At 37.9% G+C, this 25326-nt stretch overlaps 1 protein-coding gene across 1 annotated transcript; it reads left to right on the forward strand.

Moving 5' to 3' along the window:
* Positions 1–2091: 2091 nt before the first annotated feature.
* On the forward strand, positions 2092–25253 carry LOC140144460 (RUS family member 1-like). The gene is made up of 15 exons (XM_072166270.1): positions 2092–2246; positions 5579–5743; positions 5870–5947; positions 7071–7185; positions 8106–8151; positions 9409–9441; positions 10893–11001; positions 11391–11492; positions 14617–14687; positions 15314–15513; positions 16562–16619; positions 18710–18783; positions 21169–21281; positions 22551–22608; positions 22876–25253. The coding sequence occupies exons 2-15, from the start codon at positions 5606–5608 to the stop codon at positions 23064–23066; spliced, it is 1386 nt and encodes a 461-aa protein (XP_072022371.1). The 5' UTR covers positions 2092–2246; positions 5579–5605; the 3' UTR covers positions 23067–25253.
* The last annotated feature ends 73 nt before the right edge of the window (positions 25254–25326 follow it).

Genomic DNA, 25326 nt, shown 5'->3' on the forward strand with positions numbered 1-25326 from the left:
TATTATTTATTATTATTAACTTTTTGCAAGTAACATTGCCTAAATAACTTTCAAAAAGTAAGTTGATTTCTCATGCTACTTGTTTTATGGTAGGCCCTATATAGGCCTACCCTGTAATTATTATACGGTGACCAATTTTAAGTTGTGGGCAAAATAATTACTGGGTGGGCATTTTGGGGCATTGGGTAAGTTGAATTTCATGGGTGGGCAAAATATTGCCCCAAAAGGCCCATAAAAATAATGAGCTTCAGGAAAGGCTAACGCTGACTTTAGTTTTACCAGGGGGATGACACTCTATTCACGTGGTTTCTTTTCCAACGCTAAAAGATTACGAATTTTGGTGGTTTGTAAATGAAAAGTGTCCGCACTATCGATTGATTACGTAACTGTTATGAATAATTTATTAGTTTTTCAATGCAATCGCCTCGACCCATTAATACATATTATCTGTATTTATCAAAGTACTTGGAATAGCAATCTGGTGAGTTCACTGAACTACGCCCAAATACTGATGGAGTTTTAATGGCGCTATAATCCTCTCCATACACAGATGAACAAATACAATAGGAGAAGGTCAACACATATGACCTCCTATAGGCCTATGACATGTTATATGAGATGTACAACAACCTGAATATCATAAAAATCAGTGTTCGTTTGTGCATATGAACTGCATATTTACAATACTAAATATTACTCGTTATATATTATGTCAAATATTGGTATTATGACAACACGGTATATACATTGTATATAAAACGACTAATAGATCCTACTATCATGGCGTCAGGTCATTGGTTCATCATATCCCGTATGTTTCTTAAAATTCATTCATATTTGAGACAAATTTCTGTGCCCATTTTATAGGCGTACAGGTGGATCCGGTTTTTTGTCATTTTCATTTCTTTTTGATGAAAGAATTAAGGTTTTCCACTGCACGGAGGCCACTATGTGATACTAATTTAATGCTATTTGTAAATGAATGCGGATTCCCGGTTGTTGTTTTTCCACAGTGTGACAACTGTCCACGCATCCAGACAACATCATCACATAATAAAACGTCTGTATTTTTACGATGAGTAAATATTAAACTGAACTTTGCCTTGGAACATTGTGTAAGACGGTGTAAGATTTTGTGGGCGCCCTCAACATTATTATCCTCTTTGTATCCGTAAATGACATGGCATAGACTGTGTGAATTCTATAAAGACTAGGGGCCTACTTATACATGGGGTCATATCCATGGACACAAGTAACGATAATTGACAACACGATACGCGACTGTATTTAGGGAGGCTAACCACTAATAGGCCCTAATTAATAATGCCGGGTAGGGCCTACTCCTGGGCGACTCGTGTGGGCAAGGACGCTTAGGACGGTGACCAAATGAGTCTCATTGAAATTTCACCGGGGAGGGGCACTCAAGTATGATAATGTAGGCCTATACGCATGTGTGGCCAACTTTTTAAACACCCCCTAAAACGAGTTTTACCCTACCAGCACATTTAGGATCAATAGGCCTAAGCTAACTTAATACACTAAAGGAAGTTTTGGATGAGAAAACGGACATTTTGATGAGAAACGGCCAAAATGGTGAGAATTTAAATTTTCTCATTCTTTTGGATGAGAAACTTCCTGGTGTGTGTGTCAATCATTATTGTCTTATTAAAATCCGGGACTTTGGTTGACCTGTGCTAGACTCCAGCACATGTTAATGACGCAAAGACAGTTGTGGTAACACCATGGTCGCAGACCTGCAAAAAAGCTCAAAAACAGATAGTAATGAAACCAGTTTTTATTTTCCTTGCTCTAGCGAGTTCACAGAGAAGGTGTTTCTAGTACAATGCAGCGTCGGACTCTAGCTGAGAGCGTAGCCTGAGTCCAAACGGACTCCAAGAAGGGCTCTCCATACACAAATGAACAAACACAAGGAAAGTAGTCTCCTCCGTGACCAGCTTGATTTCGATGGAGCGAAACCAAATTGGCTGCAGAGGAGACGGGTAATTTTGCCATGCAAATGAGGTGAGTGCCCTCTCAAGAATAACTACTCTCTGGTTTTACTTAGTGGTGTGCTCCCTTAATGCGCCGAACTTTGCTATTGGCAGCATGTAGTAAGTTTTGCAGAGCTGGTTGTACGCAAGCGCAATGTATTAAAGTGGTGCCACATAAAAGATTGGATGGCCGGTTGTTGTAAAGTCATGAAAGTACATTTATTCGTGGACACATTTTGGAAGGTTCAGTAACAGGTAATTGGTTTTTATTTACAAGAATCTTGGTGTTAAAAGTAAGGTAATAAAAGTACATGTAACGTTGTCGTTGATGCGGAACTCGTGCCTCTTAGACTGCGGAACTCAGTCCTCAATTACCCTGTGTAAAGATAGTCACTTGTGCTGAGCATGAAATTGGTCACTTATCGCTCACTGTTCAAAATGTGACATCTACACCAATTACAGTCCCCGAAACTGTCTACTTTTTAGCCGACCTCAATTCCGAAACATTTAGTGATAGTTAAAAATGCGATCCCAACCCTTTGGTTACCTTTGGACGAATTTTTCGAAATCTCCATGAGTCTCCGTGTCTGAAATTCCCGGTACAAACATCGAAAAATGTCGCAATTCTCAGTTCTCGGTGATGATACTATATCCGATCGCTGTTTTCATACATGAATATGCATATCTCTGACCCCTGTAAGGTCAAAAACGTGGCGTTGATTTCAACCAATCCGATCCACCGTTTAATAAGCAGCTTGATACTGACGTCATATCTGAGGTGACCAGGAGGCAGGAGCTACCATTTTGGTAAACTGAACTCGACTCATGCGTTCTTTTGGTTCACATAAATCGAACAAAATTTTCAATAACGGGTAATAGTATGATTTCAATTTTTATTAATGAAGTTACTTGTAGTTTTGAGGAATGACAAAGTTGTTTTTTTAAACTTAGATGTTTGTTTCAACTGATGATGTAGGATCGCAAGGTGAGTGAATTCGTGAAGAGATTTGCTTGTTTGAGTGATAGTAGGATACGGGATGTAGGCTAGTCCTCTGTGTTTGACCGGCTCCGACGTCTCAATTCACAACGTCTCAATTCGTACCTGCTTACCAGACAGCAATACTGCGTATTGCTGTATGGAACCAGATATAGTCCTCAATGATACTGATAATAATAATAATAATATGGAAATTTATAATGCGCAAGTATCCGTCAGAGCCGCTCACTGCGCAACAACAGGAATATGACCACAAAGGGGAACATGATGAACAGAGCAAATACAGATAATATACAACATACCATAATAAACATTCTACACTACAAGTCATCAGAAAAAGCGATATTAAACAGATGTGTTTTTAACAAAGATTTAAAAGAGTCCAAAGTATTACAGTTTTTAATGTGAATTGGTAGATTGTTCCAAAGTTTAGGAGCACAAATGACAAAAGAACGGTCGCCAAAAGAGTTGCTAGATCGTGGTTCCTGAAGAAGATGAAGATTGGCTGAACGAAGTCCAGTGCGCCCAGGTATATAAATGTGCAGAAGATCGGCGATATATGACGGTGCAGTCATAGACATAGTCAGTCATTTATCTTTTGGTCATTATATGACTATCATTTGAGCCTCAAATTGAGGACCGAGTTGTTATAATATATTTTCCGAGGAGCAATTTCAGACAATAGCTGGGGATTAGTGGGGCAGAGGTTATCTATTGAATCCTTTCATGACCTCTGAAGCATAGTCAAGTCTGCCAAGGACACTCGGCACAAATTGAAAGACCATGTCAACTCTCGACAAAAGAATGCATGCATGTCAAAGGTCATACGACACCAATTTGGTGTTTGTTATGCTCCTCGAAATTAGTACCTTACGGTCTATGTCTGCGTGCCTCCATCCAACAGTAAATCCTAGTACAAGGAACTTATACGATGTCCTCATTCACAAACGGATATTATCTGTCCATCGTATAAGACTGTTACCGTACGGCAATGTGGTGAAGGAATATTACACAGTCAAGAATAGGCTCCATCATTTTTTTATTATGATCCCTCCCAGTCTCCCGAAACATCAAAACATCAAAAGCGTTGCACTTATACTTACTCCTGTCCTTTTTCATATAACGCAGACAAAGTAGGGCCAACTTGCCTAGAAATGCCTTCAGACATCATTCCAAAAGGTTTTTTTTAGTTTTTTGATATTGACCATATAAGGCATCAAAATGAACTTTTTAAAATTCACAAACGCCTATTTGCACAAAATGATGCCTAAAATGGGAAATAGACCAAAATATAAAAAAAATGAGAAAACCGTTTCTTAAGTCGATCATGCTTTTTATGATGAGCATAATTGCTTACCGGTACCTATAGATCAGGCTTCCTCAAATAGATTTGTTGAAGCGCCACATGAAATTAAAAAAACAAACTGCAAAGCGTCACTCAATGGCTTAAGTCGCCGGGAGTCAGAGCTATCGATTTTTTAAATTTGAGGTGCAAATGACGCCATTTGATGCAATATTTTGTACTATTTTAGCCTGTCTTTACATGGATAACATGGGAATCGCATTGTTTATTTATTTAAAAAAAATCTAAACGGCGCCGCGCGCCACTCAGGAAGCCACGGCGCTATTTGCGGAGCCCTGCTATAGATGCTGTATTTATTGAGTTATCGTGTACCTAAATCGTCATTTTACCGAGAAAATGAACATTGAAATAAAGGCCGTTGAAGTTTAAAGAGGTCACATTTTGCACTTTGATCGAAGCTCACAGGAGAATGCGGCAGTTCTCGTTTTTCTACCTTACATTACGTGAACATCGGGTAAATCCACAGCCCCTTGAGAAGTTTGGGTGAAATCTATTTATATCTTGGTGCTTAAATCGGGGGAAAGAACATAAAAAAATTCACATTTGTGTACATCCATATATCAAAACGATGCACTTGTCGGCTGCTACATGTGTCTCATTTTACATAATAGCTAGGAATGAGTACCAGGCTCAAGTGAAGGTCACATCAAATCACCCCCAAGTCACATGGTTCAGGTAAACAGAGAACATGCCTGACACCATAATGATTTGGGGATGATTTGAAGAGACCTGCACTTCAGATGAGTCTGGTACTTATTCCTAGCTATTATGTGAAATGAGACACATGTAGCAGCTTCAAGTGCATCGCTTTTGATATGGATGTACACATTTATCAGCTAAAACGGAGCCATTTGTCCCAAAAGTGCGTTAACAAATTGCGCGTCTACAAAACGCGATACGTTGTTGTGGCGTATACCCGATGGTACAACAAAGATTTTCATTTCTTTTAAATTGCGGAAACGAGTGAAATAGTGAAATAAAATCCATAAAAAAGAGCATTTGGAGTTAACAAATCTGGATTTTCTTTCCTTGTATTTATAAAAAACATAACATTTCAAAAAAGCTCAATTTCGCGAAAGAAACAATGTCTAGAGTACACAGCCACGTTAAGTACGGTAGTAATATTTTATGTGTGGCAAAGAATATTGTAACCAAATTAAAATTTGATAAATTTGATAAAATCATATTATAATGCTTTGATTTATTTTCCTTTTGCCCACCACACAGACTGCTGGTAGCAGAATTGAATTGACGATGGCTGACACCATGGTGTGCAGGGAGACCTATGGGTCACACACTGAAGGCAGATATGTGAAGCAGTGGGATGGATCAATTAAACGAACAGAACGAAATAAAGATGCTACGTTCACTGGTATCAGGACATTTGTTAGAGTAAGTTATGCGCTTCCAGTATAGGCATAAATCTCAGAGGGAGGGGGGGGGGGGGTAAATCACACCCCACAGTGCATCCTTTTGATATGGATGCACACGATTCATTTTAATTTATTTTATTTTCAGGATGTGTTTTTACCTCTGGGTTATCCGGAAAGTGTCAGCGAAGATTACATGAGCTATCAATTGTGGGACACGTTGCAGGTGAGTGAGAAAAATACACCCAAATGTCTCAGGAATACACCCAAATGATGTAGGAATACACCAAATGTATTAGGAATACACCAAATGTATTAGGAATACACCCAAATGTATTAGGAATGCACCCAAATGTATTAGGAATACAACAATACACCAAATGAATTAGGAATACACCCAAATGAATTAGGAATACACACAAATGTATTAGGAATGGACCAAATATATTAGGAATACACCCAAATGTATTAGGAATACACCAAATGTATTAGGAATACACCCAAATGTACTAGGAATACACCAATACACCAAATGAATTAGGAATACACCCAAATGTATTAGGAATACTCCAATACACCAAATGAATTAGGAATACACCCAATCAGAGAAAATCAGAGTTCTCAATCTATGAAAGGCTCTGTTAGTGATATTTCTGCGCAGCTAGGTGGTATAGACTTCAAATGGAGTCACAACTTTATTTGAAATAGATTTCAATTGGCATAGCCCATTGTTATAAAGTACAAACTTACTCCATATTCCAGAAAAATACATGTTTTTTTTTATATTGTTCTGTTTTGCCAAGTGAAACATAGCTAAATCTTAATCCTTTAGTTTAGGCAATAAAAGTGAAATTCTAATAGTTTTACAATTTGAGGGAAAATTTGCCAAATATGCAATTTTGCATGATTTTTTACAATCACAGTCACAAAACTCAAAGACTTAGCACAAATCTAAGCATCCTAAATTTGGAGAATAGGCTGTGAGCTTGCTCATATAGTTAGTGTTTTATGTTAATTGTGATAATAGAACATAAAAAATTAGAATACATGACCCTGAAATTAGTCTTAGTACAAGTCTTTGGGCATGTTTTGGCCCATATTTTCAAATATTGGCCAAATATTAAAATTCAACTTTTATTGCCATTTAGACCTAACTAAAGGATGAAGATATTTAGCTATGTTTCATTTGGCAAAATAGCCTAAATAGGATAATATTTTTTTAATCCCAAAAAAATTAGTGCTGTATTTTTCTGGAATGGGGAGTAGCTTAGGTGCATTTATGTGAACTCTCCCAATGTACAAAAATTCACCAATTATTTTCTTATGTTTATTACAAATTATGTCTGTAGGCATTTTGCAGTACTATAATAGGAACATTAGCTACCCATGCTATGCTGAAGGGTGCAGGCGTAGGAGATGAAACAGCTACAGCTACAGCAGCTACTATCACATGGCTGCTGAAAGGTAAATTAAATGATCATCAGCAACAGTGGGAGTCACCCCATTTTACAGTACTATAATTAGCTACCCACGCTATGCTGAAAGGTGTAGGGGATGAAACAGGGAACTGATTGACTTACAGTTCATATCGTGACGGACTTCTGAAACTATTCAATGCGACTTTGGTTGTGCGCCATAGCGCAACTGACTAACGGCGTGACATGATCGCGCTCTGAAGTTCTAAAAACAACAAACTCGCGGTCAAAAGGTCAATTTGGACACAATTACTGCACAGTCTCAGTGCAACCAGAAAGTGGTTGCAAAAGTCTGCCACTTTTTTTCCATGTATAGTTTACGAATGAGGTCAGCAGTCTAACACTATAGGTATAATAGCTGCTCATGCGATTTGCCAACCCAAACATCTTAGGAATACACCCAATTGTATTAGGAATACACCCAATTGTATTAGGAATACACCCAAATGTAGGACTACACCCAAATATGTATTAGGAATACACCCAAATATATTAGGAATACACCCAAATATGTATAGGGCTCATATTGAAATTCCCTTACACAGGAAGGTGTGCGCCATCCTGCAGCTTTCCTGTGCTAGCCTTCTTTTGTTAAAATCTTGGGCAGGGTGTATCACTGATGCATATAATCCATCCGTTTTATGACCGAGCTTTCCTGAGGCGCGATCTTAGCGAGGGGAATCCTGCCTTCTTTCTGTGTGAAAACGTGGTAGGGTATTTCAATATGAGCCTTTAGGAATACACCCAAATATATTAGGACTACACCCAAATATGTATTAGGAATACACCCAAATGTATTCGGAATACATGTTCCAAAGTATTAAGAATACACCATAATGTATTAGGAATACACCCAAAAGGTTATCCCTCTCGCACACATATTCATAAATCTTGTTATACATATTACAGATGGGACTTCAATGGCAGGAAGAATTATGTTTGCTTGGTATAATAGGTAGGTACTGGGTATCATATTATATTGGGTGGGGGTAGGATATGTGGCAAGCATGGGTTTCATTATCAGTCCTTTAATTTGGTAATGGTATATATCAATGACCACTTTTTCTGTGGCAATTTTGATATATGATATTTTGATATATAAATAGGCCCATTTTTTGGCCAAAAATTTGGCCAATAAGGACTGTTTTCAAGAAAAAGTTGTTTTTTAACCTCTAGTTGGTGGGTTTAGGGATCATTTTAATGGTCCCGCTATTTCACAAACTTAAAGCTTGTTTCCCTGGCATGTTTTGCATCAAGACCATCACCCAAACATAAATATTAGAAAATTATTAACAAAAACATGTACATGTACTATAGGGTTATTTTTTCAAAACCTGTAAGAGCTACAATCCTATCCTGTTTGGTGGGTAAAAATTGCCAAACATTTGTTACGAAACCATGCTATATTCCTGTTAAGGGGAAATCCTTTGTGTTTTGTATGTTTTGAGTTTTGAAAATCGCCGGTCACGCAGGTGGTACACTGAAACTTAAGTGCACCCCCCCCCCCATGAGCTCATCAGATCTTGCCACCTGGGTAATTAATAATAGAATGTCCTGGAGGTGTGATCTGGGATGTGCCATGGATTTAGGATACCTTTTTCAGCATTTTTGACATGTCAATATGTCTAATTGGGAACATTTGTGCAAAAGTGCCTTGAGGCAACCAATTTCGATGTATTTTGTGTTGTTTTAAAAATTGCCATAATCATTATCATCATCATTTTTGTTCCCGCCAAACAATGTTTGGTAAGGGGATCATGAAACAAGCTCCGATGTCTGTGTGGGGGTGTGCCTGTATGATATATGTGCAAAAAATTTGAACCCTTGGCTCTTCTTTTGTTGATTTCACCCATATGCTTTAATGGATTTCAATGGGACTTGGACTGAATGACCCTTGGGTGCATTGACATGTGTGATGGCAACAGGTGTAAGGTCAAAGGTCATCTACGGTCATTTGAGGTCATTTTACATATGGGCAATTAAAAAAAATTATAAGAACCACAAGCCTCTTCAGTGGGTATTTGTGGGTTTTGTTTCCCACAATTTTTTTTTACAAGCTACAGAAGTCCCAGGGTCCATACAAGTCCCAGGGTATGTACAAGTCCCAGGGTCCAGCATTGTGGTTTGAGAACTGTCCTTTCAGGGGGACATGTTTTTTGCACCACATCATTTACTAATCTACTTGTCATTTTTGTATTATTATTAATTTCAGTTCCAATCTAGACTGTGACTGCAAAAAGTGGAGGTAAGGAAAACTGCCTTCTTACAGCCCCCCTGATTGATTAATTGCTTGATACAAGTATCCGAGTAACCAATCAAAATACAGCTTTTACATCTCTATAAGCATTTAGACTGTTGTTACCATGTATTAGCACTGGCTCAGTTCCTCGGAAAATAAGGCTGCAAAGCCTCGTCCGAAGTACGCACTTGCGGCTGAACCAAACAAGGTCACTTGCGGCCGAGTATCTTCGCCACTTCTGAGTGCTACTTCCAGCGGGTAGTGGTCACGGCACTGGGTCCAGGGCTAATAATGTATCTGATTGGCTGAATACATGATGTAGCCCTCTTTGTAAACCAATCAAAATAGTTCTTAGATGCTGATAACTTGGTGGTCAGTAGTGCCCATTAGGATAACAGACCTTGAAAAGACCATGAACAATACACAGCTTTACTGATCAATACTGCTGATCGTCATGGGGATGAGTGGTGGGGGGGCAGGGGGCACTCCGTATACCGTGCCCCTTTTTCAAGCTCTTTTTCCATGCCCGAGACCCCCATACATTTCTTTTACCCTTTTCTGAGACCCCCAGTTGAAGTTTCCAGATGCCTTTTGACTAGATTATCCTCCAAATATTTTGCTTCAAATTTGAGCTCACTTATTTCTGAGACATTTTTGCCAAAAGCCCCACCCCCGAATTGCACCAATTTTCACAAAGTTGTTTAAATGGTTTCAAATTCTTTTGGCATAAGTGAGGTATCAAAAATTGGGCTATTCCATTTAAAATCCACACTACCCCTGTGGAAGATTTTGGAAATACCTTCCACAGGGGGAGTATGAATTTTAAATAAAACGAACACTTTAGCAGCTCCATTTGAAACTCACCCTCCCTTAAAGTGGAAGATTCAGGTTGAATCTTTCTCAGAGGGTGTTAAAAAATTCAAATTGAGCCACCTAATATGTTCATTCCATTTGAAATTTATCCTCCTGTGGAAGACATTTCCAAAATCTTCCACAGGGGTAGTGTGGTTTTCAAATTGAACAGCCGAATGCAGCTAACAGAATTCTTCATGTGTGCATACCAATGTTAATGTTTGAATTGATCACATAAAAAACTTAAGACCCTGAAACAAGATGTACAGTGTTAATCCTCTCCCCGTAGGTGCGACTGCAGACATGACAAGTTCCAAATTTTGTTTGAAAGTTAAAAAAATTCAGAATTGTACATTTTCATGACCATATTTGGAATCAGCATGAAAAATGCATTAAAATAAGTACAAATATGCAAGCCCAATATTGGTTCAGTGGTTCTTGAGATAGCTCTGGATATTTGAGAAAATGTTGCTAAACTTGGAACTTTTATGTTGAAGCCTTTTGCGTGCATGTAAAACATTGGAACAATGATGTTCCATCTGAACTTGTAATGTTTTTGAATGCTGCCCTAATTATTGCGTACTTCATTTCTTTTGTACTTCCAGATTATTTGCAGATATTCTCAACGATACTGCCTTCTGTGTCCAAATCCTAGCACCAGCCTTCTCTAGGAGTTTGTATACCCTTATAGCATGCATATCAGGATTATGTTTTGTAAGTAGAAAATAACTTGTTTAACCCCATGAAAACTACCTGCCGATTGTCCAAAAAGAAGTTTTCATTTAGGCCCAATTAGCAACATTGTTAGAATAATTTCACCACGCAAAAAAATTGGAGTGAATTATTTGCAAAGCTCCATTGTGATTGGTGATTAAATTGCAGATATCATGTAATTGACCAATCAGAGGCAATGTTAGATCGACAGGTAGTGCTCAGGGGGTTAAATCATACACAATCACCTGCGAAAATCCACACAAAAAGTCTGCATTAGTAGGGCAAGCTTTTTTAACTGTCGCTGGTAAACCATCAGCAGCTGTTCCAAAGTTAACTGTAAGACATGTGTTACTAAACTTAATTTTCACTTTTTCCATTTTTAAACTCAGGCAATAGTTGGGCTGGTAGGTGGAGCAACTAGGGCAGCATTAACTATGCATCAAGCAAGGAGGAACAATATGGCGGATGTGTCAGCTAAAGACGGGAGTCAGGTGAGTCACAATGTTTGTTTGTTTTAGTAGCAGTGAGGCTAGGGCAGCCTTAAGGATGCACGCAGAATTGCGTTTTAAACTTTTATTTTCACTATATCCTTTAAAGTAACAAAGACAATTAATGGGAATACATTTTTAGAAAGTAAATGATGAAAGAATTCAACGATGTGCTCAAAATTTGGGGGAAAATATTGGTTTTGGACTTAGTATTGAAGATATAGTTGCATTCCTTTCATCATTTCCTGTCCAAAAAGCTATACTTTCTAATACTTGTCATCGGTACTTCAAAACTTCTAGTGAAAAGGTTTTTTATGTTAATTTGAAAATCAAGTGTAAGCCATCAAGTCCAAATATGTGCTATTCCACTTGAAATCCGTGTAAGGTATGACCTTAATATCCCACCCAGGTGTGTAGATTTGAAATAAAGTCACCCATTCAGGTAACCCTATTAATTCACACCCCCTGTGTTGAAGATTAAGGTTATGTCTTTCATACAGGGGGTGTATGAATTTCAACTGGAATAGCCCAATGTTGCCTGGTTGTTACATTCAAATGATGAATACTTGGACATTTCTATCCTATTGGGTGTATTCCTAATACATTTGGGTGTATTCCTAATACATTTGGGTGCATTCCCAATACATTTGGATGTATTCCTAATACATTTGGGTGTATTCCTAATACATTTGGGTGTATTCCTAATACATTTGGGTGTATTCCTAATACATTTGGGTGTATTCTAATACATTTGGGTGTATTCCTAATACATTTGGGTGTATTCCTGATACATTTGGGTGTATTCCTGATACATTTGGATGTATTCCCGATACATTTGGATGTATTCCTAATACATTTGGTTGTATTCCTAATACATTTGGGTGTATTCCTAATACATTTGGGTGTATTCCTAATACATTTGGTTGTATTCCTAATACATTTGGGTGTATAATACATTTGGGTGTATTCCTAATACATTTGGATGTATTCCTAATACATTAGGATGTATTCCTAATACATTTGGGTGTATTCCTAATACATTTGGGTGTATTCCTAAAACGTTTGGGTGTATTCCTAATACATTTTGGTGTATTCCTAATACATTTGGGTGTATTCCTAATACATTTGGGTGTATTCCTAATACATTTGGATGTATTCCTAATACATTTGGATGTATTCCTATAGACTAATTCCAATCAGCCGTCTACACTTCGCATGTACTGTGTATGCTTCGTAGTGACGACTGATTATCTTACAGGCCATATCATGACGGACTTCTGAAAACTATTCAATGCGACTTTGGTTGTGCGTCGTAGCGTGACTGACTAGCGGCGCGCGGCGGTGTACCGCGCCGCTGTGACAAGATCGCGATCGGAACTTCTAAAAACAACAAACTCGGGTCAAAAGGTCAATTTGGACACAACTGCGCATGCTCTATGCCACAGGAATCCTGTTGCAAAATCCGTCACTTTTTTTTCACGTAGTTTTCTCAGCCGTCAATCCAGACGGTTGACGACTGAGGGCAGCAGTCTAGTATTCCTAATACATTTGGGTGCATTCCTAATACATTTGGGTGTATTCCTAATACATTTGGGTGCATACCTAATACATTTGGGTGTATTCCTAATACATTTGGGTGCATTCCTAATACATTTGGGTGTATTCCTAATACATTTGGGTGTATTCCTAATACATTTGGGTGCATTCCTAATACATTTGGTTGTATTCCTAATACATTTGGATGTATTCCTAATACATTTGGGTGTATTCCTAATACATTTGGTTGTATTCCTAATACATTTGGGAGTATTCCTAATACATTTGGGTGTATTCCTAATACATTTGGATGTATTCCTAATACATTTGGATGTATTCCTAATACATTTGGATGTATTCCTAATACATTGGGATGTATTCCTAATACATTTGGGTATATTCCTAATACATTTGGGTGTATTCCTAATACATTTGGTTGTATTCCTAATACATTTGGGAGTATTCCTAATACATTTGGGTGTATTCCTAATACATTTTGCTGTATTCCTAATACATTTGGCTGTATTCCTAATACATTTGGATGTATTCCTAATACATTTGGATGTATTCCTAATACATTTGGATGTATTCCTAATACATTTGGATGTATTCCTAATACATTTGGATGTATTCCTAATACATTTGGGTGCATTCCTAATACATTTGGGTGTATTCCTAATACATTTGGGTGCATAGATAATACATTTGGGTGTATTCCTAATACATTTGAATGTATTCCTAATACATGTGGGTGTATTCCTAATACATTTGGGTGTATTCCTAATACATTTGGGTGCATTCCTAATACATTTGGGTGTATTCCTAATACATTTGGGTGTATTCCAAATACATTACGAGGGCTTGCAACCAGCACCATCTATGTCCACAATTACATGCTGAGAGCATTATGCAATCAAAGCATAAGAATTCTTTACATATGATCTTTCAGAGGTGCTGTGAATTCACAGACTTCTTATCTTATGGATTAATTCCTTTCTATCACATAACTGAGGATTTCTGCTCTCATAATGCTCTGCATAATAAGGCTTCAACATAAAAAGTACCAAGATTTGAGACATTTTCATGCTGATTCCAAATATGGTCATGAAAATAGACAATTCTGACATTTTCAAATTCTTAAAGGGAGTCTCCGGCAATCAAAACATTATGCCTTACATATTAGACAAATAATTATCAAGCACGAATCACATGGTTTTATTTAAAACAAACTCACATTGATCATAAAAACGAATAAAAACAGCTGGCTCTCAACATGCGATATTGAAATTGTCTAAGTGCAATGACGTAATAGTTATTTGTGCTCAATTGTCGTCAGCCTTCATTGTATACTGGGACATCATTGCACTAGACAATTTCAGCGCCCGGGGATTTTGAATATCGCGTGTTGAGTGACGGATGTTTTTATTCGTTTTTATGGTCACTATGAGTTTGTTTTTTAAAACCACATGATTCGTGCTTGATCATTCTTCTCACATATAAGACATTATGTTGTGCTTGCTGCCGGAGACTTCCTTTAAAGAAAATTTGGAACTTGTCGTCTGCAATATTTTAACATTTTTTTCTCTTTCAGGAAACAATGGTCAATTTAGCTGGGTTATTAGTAAGCCTGATGATAACACCAATTGTAGCTGGTCATACAAGGTATGTATACAATGGTTTGCCTAAAAGTTCAGTGACATAGGTGCGCATTTCGCTATGCGCAGTATCAAATCGCACACATTAAGTTAATCTCTCAGAGCGTACACGCACGTGTACAAAGGCGGTTTGTCGGCACGCTTGCAGCACAATCGCGGAAAGGCATTGACATCACTACCGAACTTGAGGTAAACCAAGAATAATAATAATGGAAGACAAATATCTTTATAACAATGATAGTTTTATGATGTTAATGACAGATATGATTTTTTTAATGTGTAAATGACAAATTTAATTAAATTCAATTTGACTTTAATTTTTTTCATCGCAAGGCACTCGCCCTTCATCAGGGTCATGCATTGTTCTGGTGAAAACAATTAAAGGGCCTGTGCATTGATTTTTGTCATTTTATGCACCATAACAAAATCTTATTCAGCCATAAACATCCAATTTATTCCACTGACACTAGCTATAGGATATTTCACATCAGAAGGCTGCTAACAATAATAGCACTGCATGACTGCTCCCCATTTTACACCTGGGAGGAGTGGCGTAGAGAATACCATATGAAAAAGCAGACAGTACACAAGTAGCACTTTGAAGTCCAATATATTTTGATCCTTTCGTTTCAGTTTGACCTGGAGTCTATTCCTATTGGCAGTTACCATGCACATATATGCCAACTTTAGAGCTGTCAAATCAGTCGTCATGGAAACATTCAATCAAGCTCGATTTCATATAGTCTGTCAAGCGTTTCTAGATTGTAATCAACAACAGATAAATGGGGTGATGAATCCAGCCGTGGTGAATCCTTTAGAGCCTGTGATATGGAGTAAGTATTCAATAGTTTGTCAAGCAGTGGCGTAGCATCATAGAGGAGGGGCACGTTCCCCCCAATCGATTGCAAAATTTAGAAAATCTGAGAGGAAGATTGCCAAAAAAAACACCGCTTGTGCCCTCCTTATCAGACCCAGTGCCCCCCCCATCATGGTCAGTGCCCCCAATTGGATGATCCACGCTACACAACTTTTATCAAGTGTTTCTAGATAGTAATTAACAACAGATAAATGGGGTGATGAATCCAGCCGTGGTGAATAGGGTATATTGCTGATCCATTGATTATCCTTTTCTGGTGCATTGTGGGATAGAAAAGGGGGGAAATCAATCGCTAATTTTCCCCCTTTTCTATCCCACAATGCATCAGAAAAGGATAATCAATGGATCAACAATATACCCTATGAATCCTTTAGAGCCTGTGATATGATATGGAATAAGACAGTATATTCATATGTGTGGACCAGTTTCAAATGTCCAATTCCAATTACATTCGCCACAACGATTGCTGTTTATGTGTCAAACTCAACAAAAATCTAGATCTTGACCATGTGCCCTAGCTTTACCATATGGAATATAGTGGATTAATAGTGGACTGACCAGGATGGAAGTTATTGTTTGTGGCACACGCTGCCTGGGTATATATTCCTAATACATTTGGGTGTATTCCTAATACAATTTGGGTGTATTCCTAATACATTTGGGTGTATTTCTAAAACATTTGGGTGTATTCCTATTACATTTGGTTGTATTCCTATTCCTAATACATTTGGGTGTATTAATACTTGTGGGTGTACAATGTATTCCTAAAACATTTGGTTGTATTCCTGATACATTTGGGTGTATTCCTAAAACATTTGGGTGTATTCCTAATACATTTGGGTGTATTCCTAATACTTGTTGGTGAACAATGTATTCCTAATTGATACATTTGGTTGTATTCCTAATACATTTGGGTGTACAATATATTCCTAATACATTTGGGTGTATTCCTAATACATTTGGGTGTATTCCTAATACATTTGGGTGTTTTTCATTTGTTTCAGGCCAGTCCAGACCATTTACTTTACATTTAGGGGTACAATTGAGCAGACTATTGCAGAGGTAGGTATATAAATTTCAAAATTTTTGTTCTTTGAAAACATGCTCTTGGAGCTCTTACTGCAGATGCTCGAATTGCAGGCTTATTTAATTTGGGATGGGGCTGTGATGGGTTTTTTTTCCTCCCAATAATTTGTTTTCAAAAATCGAAGGTGGGATGGTCCTAGAGGTGATTTTGCACCTGTTTGTCCCATTCTTTTCGCTGGCATTTTATTCTTTACTTTGTCTTGATTATTAGTATGTGCAATATTTATATAATATATTTATCTTTGTAATTGTATATGAGCCAGTGATGAAGCATAATAAATAAATAAATAAATAAATAAATGGGCTATTCCAGTAAATCCATACACCCCCTATGGAAGACATGACTTTATAATCTTCCACACAGGGGGTGTAGATTTAAAAAGAACTACCTTGAAAGGTGAGGGAAAACCATTGACTAAATAGCTTAAGTCCCAGCATCACCCGATAATGAGTGCCGATCATTCCATGAAATGCGACAGACGAACTGCTATGCACATACCGCATATTTTTACGGTCTTTCGTGTAAATGCGTAGACATGTAACACGAAGGTACCCAACACTGGAGTGATTGTTAGACACGCATGATTGTTGTGTTGGTGAATAGTCTATATTAGTCAATGGGGAAAACATACTTCAATTATTTCCTAAACTTAAATGATTATTTCTCATTCCCCATAAACAGTTTTCAAATGGGCTATATATTCATTTAAAATCCACACTACCCCTGTGAAAGGTATTGAGTATGAATTTCAAATGGAATGATCACATTATTAACCAACTCTATTTGAAACTCACCCTCCCTCTGACTATATGGAAGATTCAGATTGAATCATTCTCAAAGGGTATATGAAAATCGGGAGCTGCAAATTGTGTTCATTCTATTTGAAATTCATACTCCCCTTGTAGATATTTTCTCCCTGTCGGAAGATAATTCTTACATCTTCCACATGGATAGCGTGGATTTTAAACAGAATATCCCAATTCACCTTTATCCAAGATGGCTGCCTCCTGGCATGATGAGTGCCATCTTGGATGTGCAGGGAAGGAATTGACCATTTCAGTAAATCCCATAAGCCTTTGCGGTTAGACCTGAGATGTTGTCATGCCAATGTGCACATCGGTATTGTGCACTTCATGTCTTTGAAATGTGCAGTAATGATGTTCGCTAAACGATATGCACATCGGCGTGGCGTCAAATGAGAACATCTATCAGGTCTACACGCAAAGGCTTATGGGATTTACCGAAAAGGTTAATTGAATATTCGCATGTATGTGTTGGGTGCAGGAAGTGTTAAGCTTATCTGCTATTGAACCGGGTTGTATATAAATAGTTCCGGATCCGCAACTTTATTACAAAATAATGAAATTTGACATGACAGATGCGTAATAAAGTTGAACTATTTCAGACGCCTGCATGTAATAGTATATTTTGATGCGATCAAGCAAAATGAGTCAGATGCCGGGAATATTGATTTTGAGATATAGCCAATAATAATATTCAACTTCTTTTGCATTTTATTGTTCTGAGTAATATTAAAATGACCATATCTCTAGAACCATCTAGAGGTTATCCCGTTACTCATGTGTGACCTCAGAACTAGGATTGCTTGTGGTATGGTAGTAGTCAGACCTCATATAAATTACTTGTGCTATTGGGGTGATGGCAGAGAGGCTCTATACTAGAGCTAATGCAGGTACTTCTTCTGAAAATCCTAAACAAGGTATAGCAGTCGCTGATAGGATATGCAACTTATAGAACACGGATAACCTCTATAAGTCTAATTATGATGGGGTTTACAGCAAAATGAATTTATGAAAATGGCTCATGCAATGAAATTGAAAACCGAATTTTGATTTTAATCAACGCCAGACTCATTTGCTTGATCTCATCACTTTAATATTTGGTCAAAAACACACGCAGTGGGTAATAATAGGTTGCGGTTACATGGATCATGTCCCTTGTCGAATATCGGAGGGTGTTCCTCCTTTTGGGGGTGGGGTGGGGGAGGGGGATCCTGCAGGACTACTGCTATGGTGATCATAATGATAGGCTTATTCTTTCACAGTTCACCAGACTTGGATGAGTGTCTGCATAGCAATGATAAGGAGCATTATCTAATGGGTTTCAACAACCGGAAAGGTAAAGTACAATACTAGCCCTTGTTAGGCACCAGAACCAAATTTGTTTGATCTTTGGATCGATGCTCGATCGAAAGATCAAACCAATTTGTTTCTATTGCCTTAGCCTGTAAATTTAGCAAATATGTGTACATCCGTATCAAAAGTATGTCGGCTGCTACACATGTTTCTTATGGCTATAGGAATAAATACCAGACTCATTTCAAGTGGAGGTCTCTTCAAATTATCTCCAAGTCACATGGTTTAGTAATAATGGGTCTCATTTTCAGCCATTTGGTATATCAATAACCCATTTTTCAAAGCCAATTTTGGTTCGGTAAAAATTAAAATTTGGCCAAAATTTGGACTTTTGATGTAGCGATGTGTCCAAATTTCTTTGAAAGTTGGTATATGGAGGGGTCCACTTTCAAATTCCCAACAGCACCCCTACCCAAACCAAACTTGTACCCCCCCCCCCAATTTAAAGTCCTTGAAATCCCTGAATTACAGTTGAACCTTTTTCTCTGTGAACTAGCAATAACCAGGCAGTACATTTAACCCCATTTTCTGCCTCCAAGAACTATTTTGATTGGTTACAAAGAGGTATATCATATATTGAGATCAGGGTTCAAATTCAGTCAATTTTTTTGCATAGCTGTTTGTGCTATGCAAAACACATGTTTGTATAGCAGTTTCCAAATTTTGCATCGCAATTATTTTGCTATGCAAAAAAAAAGAGAAAGTGTAGCATTTGGCGATGCAATATTTGTGTTTGCGTAGCGAATCTACAACTTCTGTCATTGTCATCAAATCTCGGCTATCACTGCCGCCAATATAAAGTATTCGCGCATCACACACATTTCCCAAACTCACCTTGTTGCTAATAAAATATCAAATATATCCAAGAAAATACAGGTTGTATGTGTTCATCATTTATTTATCATCAATAAATTCATGTCTGTGCTGGATTTTATGCTTAAAAGCCATCAGAATTCACGATTGTTTTCAAGAAGTCAAAATTTATGTGTAATATCGCCATTGACATTTCCCTCATTAATTATTCATGAGCTCATTATCGCGACATAACGCGGGTATTTTGAAACCGATGCTCAGTAAACATATAAACAATTTTTTTATGCGCAGTTGGCATATACAGCTTCAGGGGGTATTGAAACTACTTGAAAACATATCCTAGCAACTGTCAGAGGTCAGGTTTTTTGCTGATAGCTGTTGATTTGACAGACGTAATTTTGCTTTTGCAAGAGCTTGACAGATTCGGGAACCACCAAAATTACCTGGGGCATTACATTGCTAGCTTAAGGGATAACCCCACGTGCTTTGTGTCAAAATGCCAAAAAAATGTGATGTAGAATTTGGCTCGAAAATCGCGATGCATTGGGGGAACTTTTGAGGTAAATACGGCGTGGAATTTAGCTCAAATTTATGTATAGCACTTTTAGCTATGCATTTTGGAAAAGTGCATATCAGTTGATGGAAATTGCATCGCATTTTGCGATGCGATACCGTCGAATTCGACCGCTGATTGAGATATGGTAAGGATGGTCAGTAATGCTGAAGGGGATTTAGCTTAAAATTGATGAGAGCTCTAAAAGCTCTATTTTGATTGGTTACTCAGATAATTATATCATATAATTAACCAATCAGTGGCTATGTTAGAAAGACAGTAGTGTCCATACTCCATGGGGCTAAAAATGCCAACTTAGTGAGCATATATCCCAACCTATGCCTCTTTTTCTTTTGAAACTTTAATTGTTTGACCATGATCTGTTAGGCTATTCCAGTTGAAATCCTATGATATTTATCTCCCACACAGGGAGTGTGAATTTGTTAAATGGGTGACTCCATTTAAAATCTACACTCATTGTGTGCAAGATTAAGGTCATGTATTTCATAGGGGGGTGTCTGGATTGCAACTGGACAGCTAGCTTAGGCAATAGAAGCATATTATTGTAAGAGTTTCTGCCGATACCTTTTTTCCGGTAGTAAATACTTTCAAAATTTAGTTTTTGAAAACATGAAAAAATTCAGAATCTCCCAATGTATAATAAATGGGCCCACTTTGAGGCACTGGTTTGCCCTCTGTTGGTGGAAAATCATCACTCTGAAGATGGCCATCGTCCAAGATGGTCGAAACTGTCAGGTCAGGAAGTAACTTTTGGTTTTGACAAGATGAAATATATATTATGTATAAATATAAGTTGTCAGTAATTTTGATGATATTTGTCTGAAAAGTTTCTATCTGTTAGCTTTACGGTGCAGATCACTTGGTGGTCTTGGTATGGTGACACCCATGGGTGACATGGGCATTAAATTAAGCAAATTTTATGAAGTAGCCTAACACAGCTGCTAGAATTGTTCATTTATTCTTTTTCTCTCTTTTGTGCAGGTGAAATTAATGTAGTACTTCATCATAATGCAACGGCTGAAGACGTGATCAAAGCCTGCTTCCAGGCGGAGATTGTCATGTTTGCAAAGAAACAAGCTTCTGAGAACCACCCGGTAAGACCGTAAGCTACAAATGCACATGTAGGACTGACTAAGCTACATTCAGGTGACATGGCGTGACGCTCCTAATGTGCAATCTTTTAAGAAACTTTTTTCCAAAATATTAGGTCTTTGTTATGTTTTTTGTTTTTTTACCATTATGTATTTTCATAGACCTGTTTGTAGATATTCACTCCTGTTGTGTACAGATAATAATATGTATTTTATAATGATATATATCCCTAATTGGGTTCAGGTGTATTTTTAACTATTCTAATTGTGCTTCAGATTGCTGCGCATATCTGTTTTAATCAAATTTTTGATATAGGAAGATATTTTACCACGTTGTGATTTATTGCCATGCTGTGTATTTTTGGTATTGATACTGTGTATTTTTAATTATTCTAATTGTGCTTCAGATTGTTGCGCATATATGATTTAATCAAATTTTTTGAAGTAATTAGGAGTATATTTTACCACATTGTGATATATTGTTGTTCTTAATGCCATGCTGTGTATTTTTATTTTCTTTGTACAGCGCATTGGTCCATGGGAAATGCGCTTTATAAGTTCTTTGAAATAATAATAATAAATAAAATGGTCCTTGTATACATGGGACTGACAGTATAATATCCTTTGTGTAAAAGATGGCCAAGGCAAAATATGTCTCTACCTCTTTTATGTGCATGCATTATAAAAACCATGTTATCAGACTCCATCTAAGGGATCGTTCACAAACACTTGGGGGGGGGGGCTGATGCAAAAAATTTCATCTGGGAAATTTTTCGGGGCCCCCCTTTTCAAATCTCAACAATTTCAGGGCCCCCCTTTTTGACATGAAAATTATGGGTCAACCCCATAGAAAATCAACTAAATTTTCCCATGAAAATTTGTGGTCAATTTTTCAGCTCCCCCCCCCCCCCCCCTTGGGAGGGTCAAAACTTTTAAGGACCCCCCTTTAGCATCAGCCCCCCTAACAAGTGTTTCTGAACAGTCCCTAAACACATTATAAAACACATGATTGGGCACTTCCAGTTGAAATCCATACACCCACTATGGAAGACATGACTTTAATCTCCAAGACAGGGGATGTAGATTTTAAATGGAGTCACACATTCAGGTAACCCCATTTGAAATCTACACTCTCTCTCTCTGTGGAAGATTAAGGACATGTATTCCATAAGGGGTGTGGATTTCATCTGGAATGGCCCATTCAATTATTGTGAAAAATAATTTCAAGCTACTATATTGCAAAATTTGTTTTTGTATCACACCCATTTTCAGATACAGCGACAAGCTCCTAGTCATTTTGTTAAAGATCTCATTGATGTGTTTACAAATGGTAGGTACTACAAAGTTTATTTGTAAATAAGTTTATTTGACAATAAACTTGTCCGACGGCGAATCCGATAAAAACTCACTAATTGTTATGAATTCCCGTCGTAAAAGCCTATCCCACAATTTAAAATAGAATTATGTTTGCAAAAAGTCAGAGTGCATAAACCAAGGGTTGATTATCACAGCATCCTAAAAATACCCTAAAGTGCATGTTTTTTGGTCCAAAAAATTGACAAGAATTGAGCTGTTTTTTCTATACTTTCTTTAATAGGTGGCCCCTTATCCAATGCTGAGTGCTGGCAGGTGATAAGACTGGCAAACCAAACATGTAATAAACTCTTCCCAACATGCATTGCTCAGATGCAGCAAGCTGGGTGGATTACAAGTCATACTTTATTAGGACCTGATGAATGGAGAGCTACATGGAGTGACACTGGGCTAGAACATGAGAAAATATTCTAAACTCTACCCAGAATGCATTGCTCAGATGCAGCAAGTGGGTGGATTACAAGTCATACTTTATTAGGACCTGATGAATGGAGAGCTACATGGAGTGACACTGGGCTAGCACATGAGAAAATATTCTAAACTCTACCCAGAATGCATTGCCCAGATGCAGCAAGTGGGTGGATTACAAGTCATACTTTATTAGGACCTGATGAATGGAGAGCTACATGGAGTGACACTGGGCTAGAACATGAGAAAATATTCTAAACTCTACCCAGAATGCATTGCTCAGATGCAGCAAGTGGGTGGATTACAAGTCATACTTTATTAGGACCTGATGAATGGAGAGCTACATGGAGTGACACTGGGCTAGCACATGAGAAAATATTCTAAACTCTACCCAGAATGCATTGCTCAGATGCAGCAAGCTGGGTGGATTGCAAGTCATACTTTATTAGGACCTGATGAATGGAAAGCTACATGGAGTGACACTGGGCTAGAACATGAGAAAATATTCTAAACTCTACCCAGAATGCATTGCCCAGATGCAGCAAGCTGGGTGGATTACAGGTCATACTTTATTAGGACCTGATGATTGGAGGGCTACATGGAGTGACACTGGACTAGCACATGAGAAAATATTCTAAACTCTACCCAGTATGCATTGCCCAGATGCAGCAAGTAGGTGGATTACATGTCATACTTTATTAGGACCTGATGAATGGAGAGCTACATGGAGTGACACTGGGCTAGAACATGAGAAAATATTCTTAACTAGCACTGATAAATCAGCGAAGCCTGACAAAACCATCAAGTCGATCACGATGGGTTGACTAGTAACTATAGCACCAACATGCCACAAATGTTGCAAATCAACGGCTAGCTAGCCAGTGACCCTTCCGTCATATTTTGGACGGCAATCATGAAACCCGGATGGTTTGAAAAAAGCCAAGGCCATCAATAAACTCTTCCCAGCATTCCTTGCATAAATGCAACATGCAAGCTGAATTACAGCATGTATTTAATAAACCTTTTTCCCTACTTCCCATCATGCACCACATTCCGGGGGGAGGGGGGCACTTCCACTGCATTCAGCCTTTTGAGTGCCACAAAACACAATCGTTTGGCATTGTGTCATTGGCCCCTGAACATGTTTAAAGCAAAACCTCTTATATAACTTCATGGCAGTTTTGTTTTAAACATGTTCAGGGGCCAAAAGCACAATCATACAAAGTTTTTCTTGCCCAACAATGTTATATTTTGACTGGTGCCTTCATCGGAAAAAAAAGGAATTAGGAATAATGGGGCTGATAACTAATACCTTTCGAAGGCAAAAAAAATGAGCCTTTGCACAGACTATCAGCAATGAATTACAATCAGTCAAAATCCCAGCAGCACCCAATAATGAGGACCGATCATCCCATGAAGTGCAACAGATGAAACAGTCTTTCCTGAACACACACGCAGCGCTCAATCGCGTATACGCAAAGTCACGCAATGCTGGCGTAATTGTAAGAAATGCATGATCGAACGATTTGCGCTCATGAATATGCGATAATTCACAGCATACAAAGCATGGGGACTTTGATTGTAGTTTGTCTGTGGTAATTTGTGCCCAAATTCTTGGGAATACACCCAAATGTCTTAGAAAATACACCCAAATGTGGTAGGAATACACCCAAATGTCTTAGAAAATACACCCAAATGTAGGCCTATTAGGGATGCACCCAAATGTTTTGGAATGCACCCAAATGTATTAGGAATACACCCAAATGTGTTAATTATGTTTCTATCCATCTGACTAATAGCGATGCATCTTACAGTAGAATCTCGTTAACACTAAAATTGTCAGGGCCTTTTGGGTGTATTTCTAATACATTTGGGTGTATTCCTAATACATTTGGACGTATTTCTAATACATTTGGATGTATTCCTAATACATTTGGGTGTATTCCTAATACATTTGGGTGTATTCCTAATACATTTGGTTGTATTCCTAGACAATTGGTTGTATTCCCAAGGCATTTGGGTGTATTCCTAATACATTTGGGTGTATTCCTGAGACATTTGGGTGTATTCCTGAGACATTTGGGTGTATTCCTACTTCCTTTGGGTGTATTCCTAATACATTTGGGTGTATTCCCAAGACTTCAATTTGTGTTAATTTGTTCTCCCATTTCACAGTGTACATGGTTTTTTTTTGGCGGGGGGGGGGCAGTGTTGGGTGGAGGGGTACTTAAAATTTTGTTTGACAGGGTGTGCAGTACAAGTTCTT

Source organism: Amphiura filiformis, unplaced genomic scaffold, assembly GCF_039555335.1.
Source record: "Amphiura filiformis unplaced genomic scaffold, Afil_fr2py scaffold_55, whole genome shotgun sequence".
NCBI classification, from domain to species: domain Eukaryota; kingdom Metazoa; phylum Echinodermata; class Ophiuroidea; order Amphilepidida; family Amphiuridae; genus Amphiura; species Amphiura filiformis.

Excerpts from the sequence above, each read along its gene's own strand:
- LOC140144460 (XM_072166270.1), top strand. The coding sequence starts at position 5,606 with ATGGCTGACACCATGGTGTGCAGGGAGACCTATGGGTCACACACTGAA. Across the intron at positions 5,948-7,070 it reads AATTGTGGGACACGTTGCAG|GCATTTTGCAGTACTATAAT; the intron begins GTGAGTGAGAAA and ends TTATGTCTGTAG. Across the intron at positions 11,002-11,390 it reads GCATATCAGGATTATGTTTT|GCAATAGTTGGGCTGGTAGG; the intron begins GTAAGTAGAAAA and ends TTTTAAACTCAG.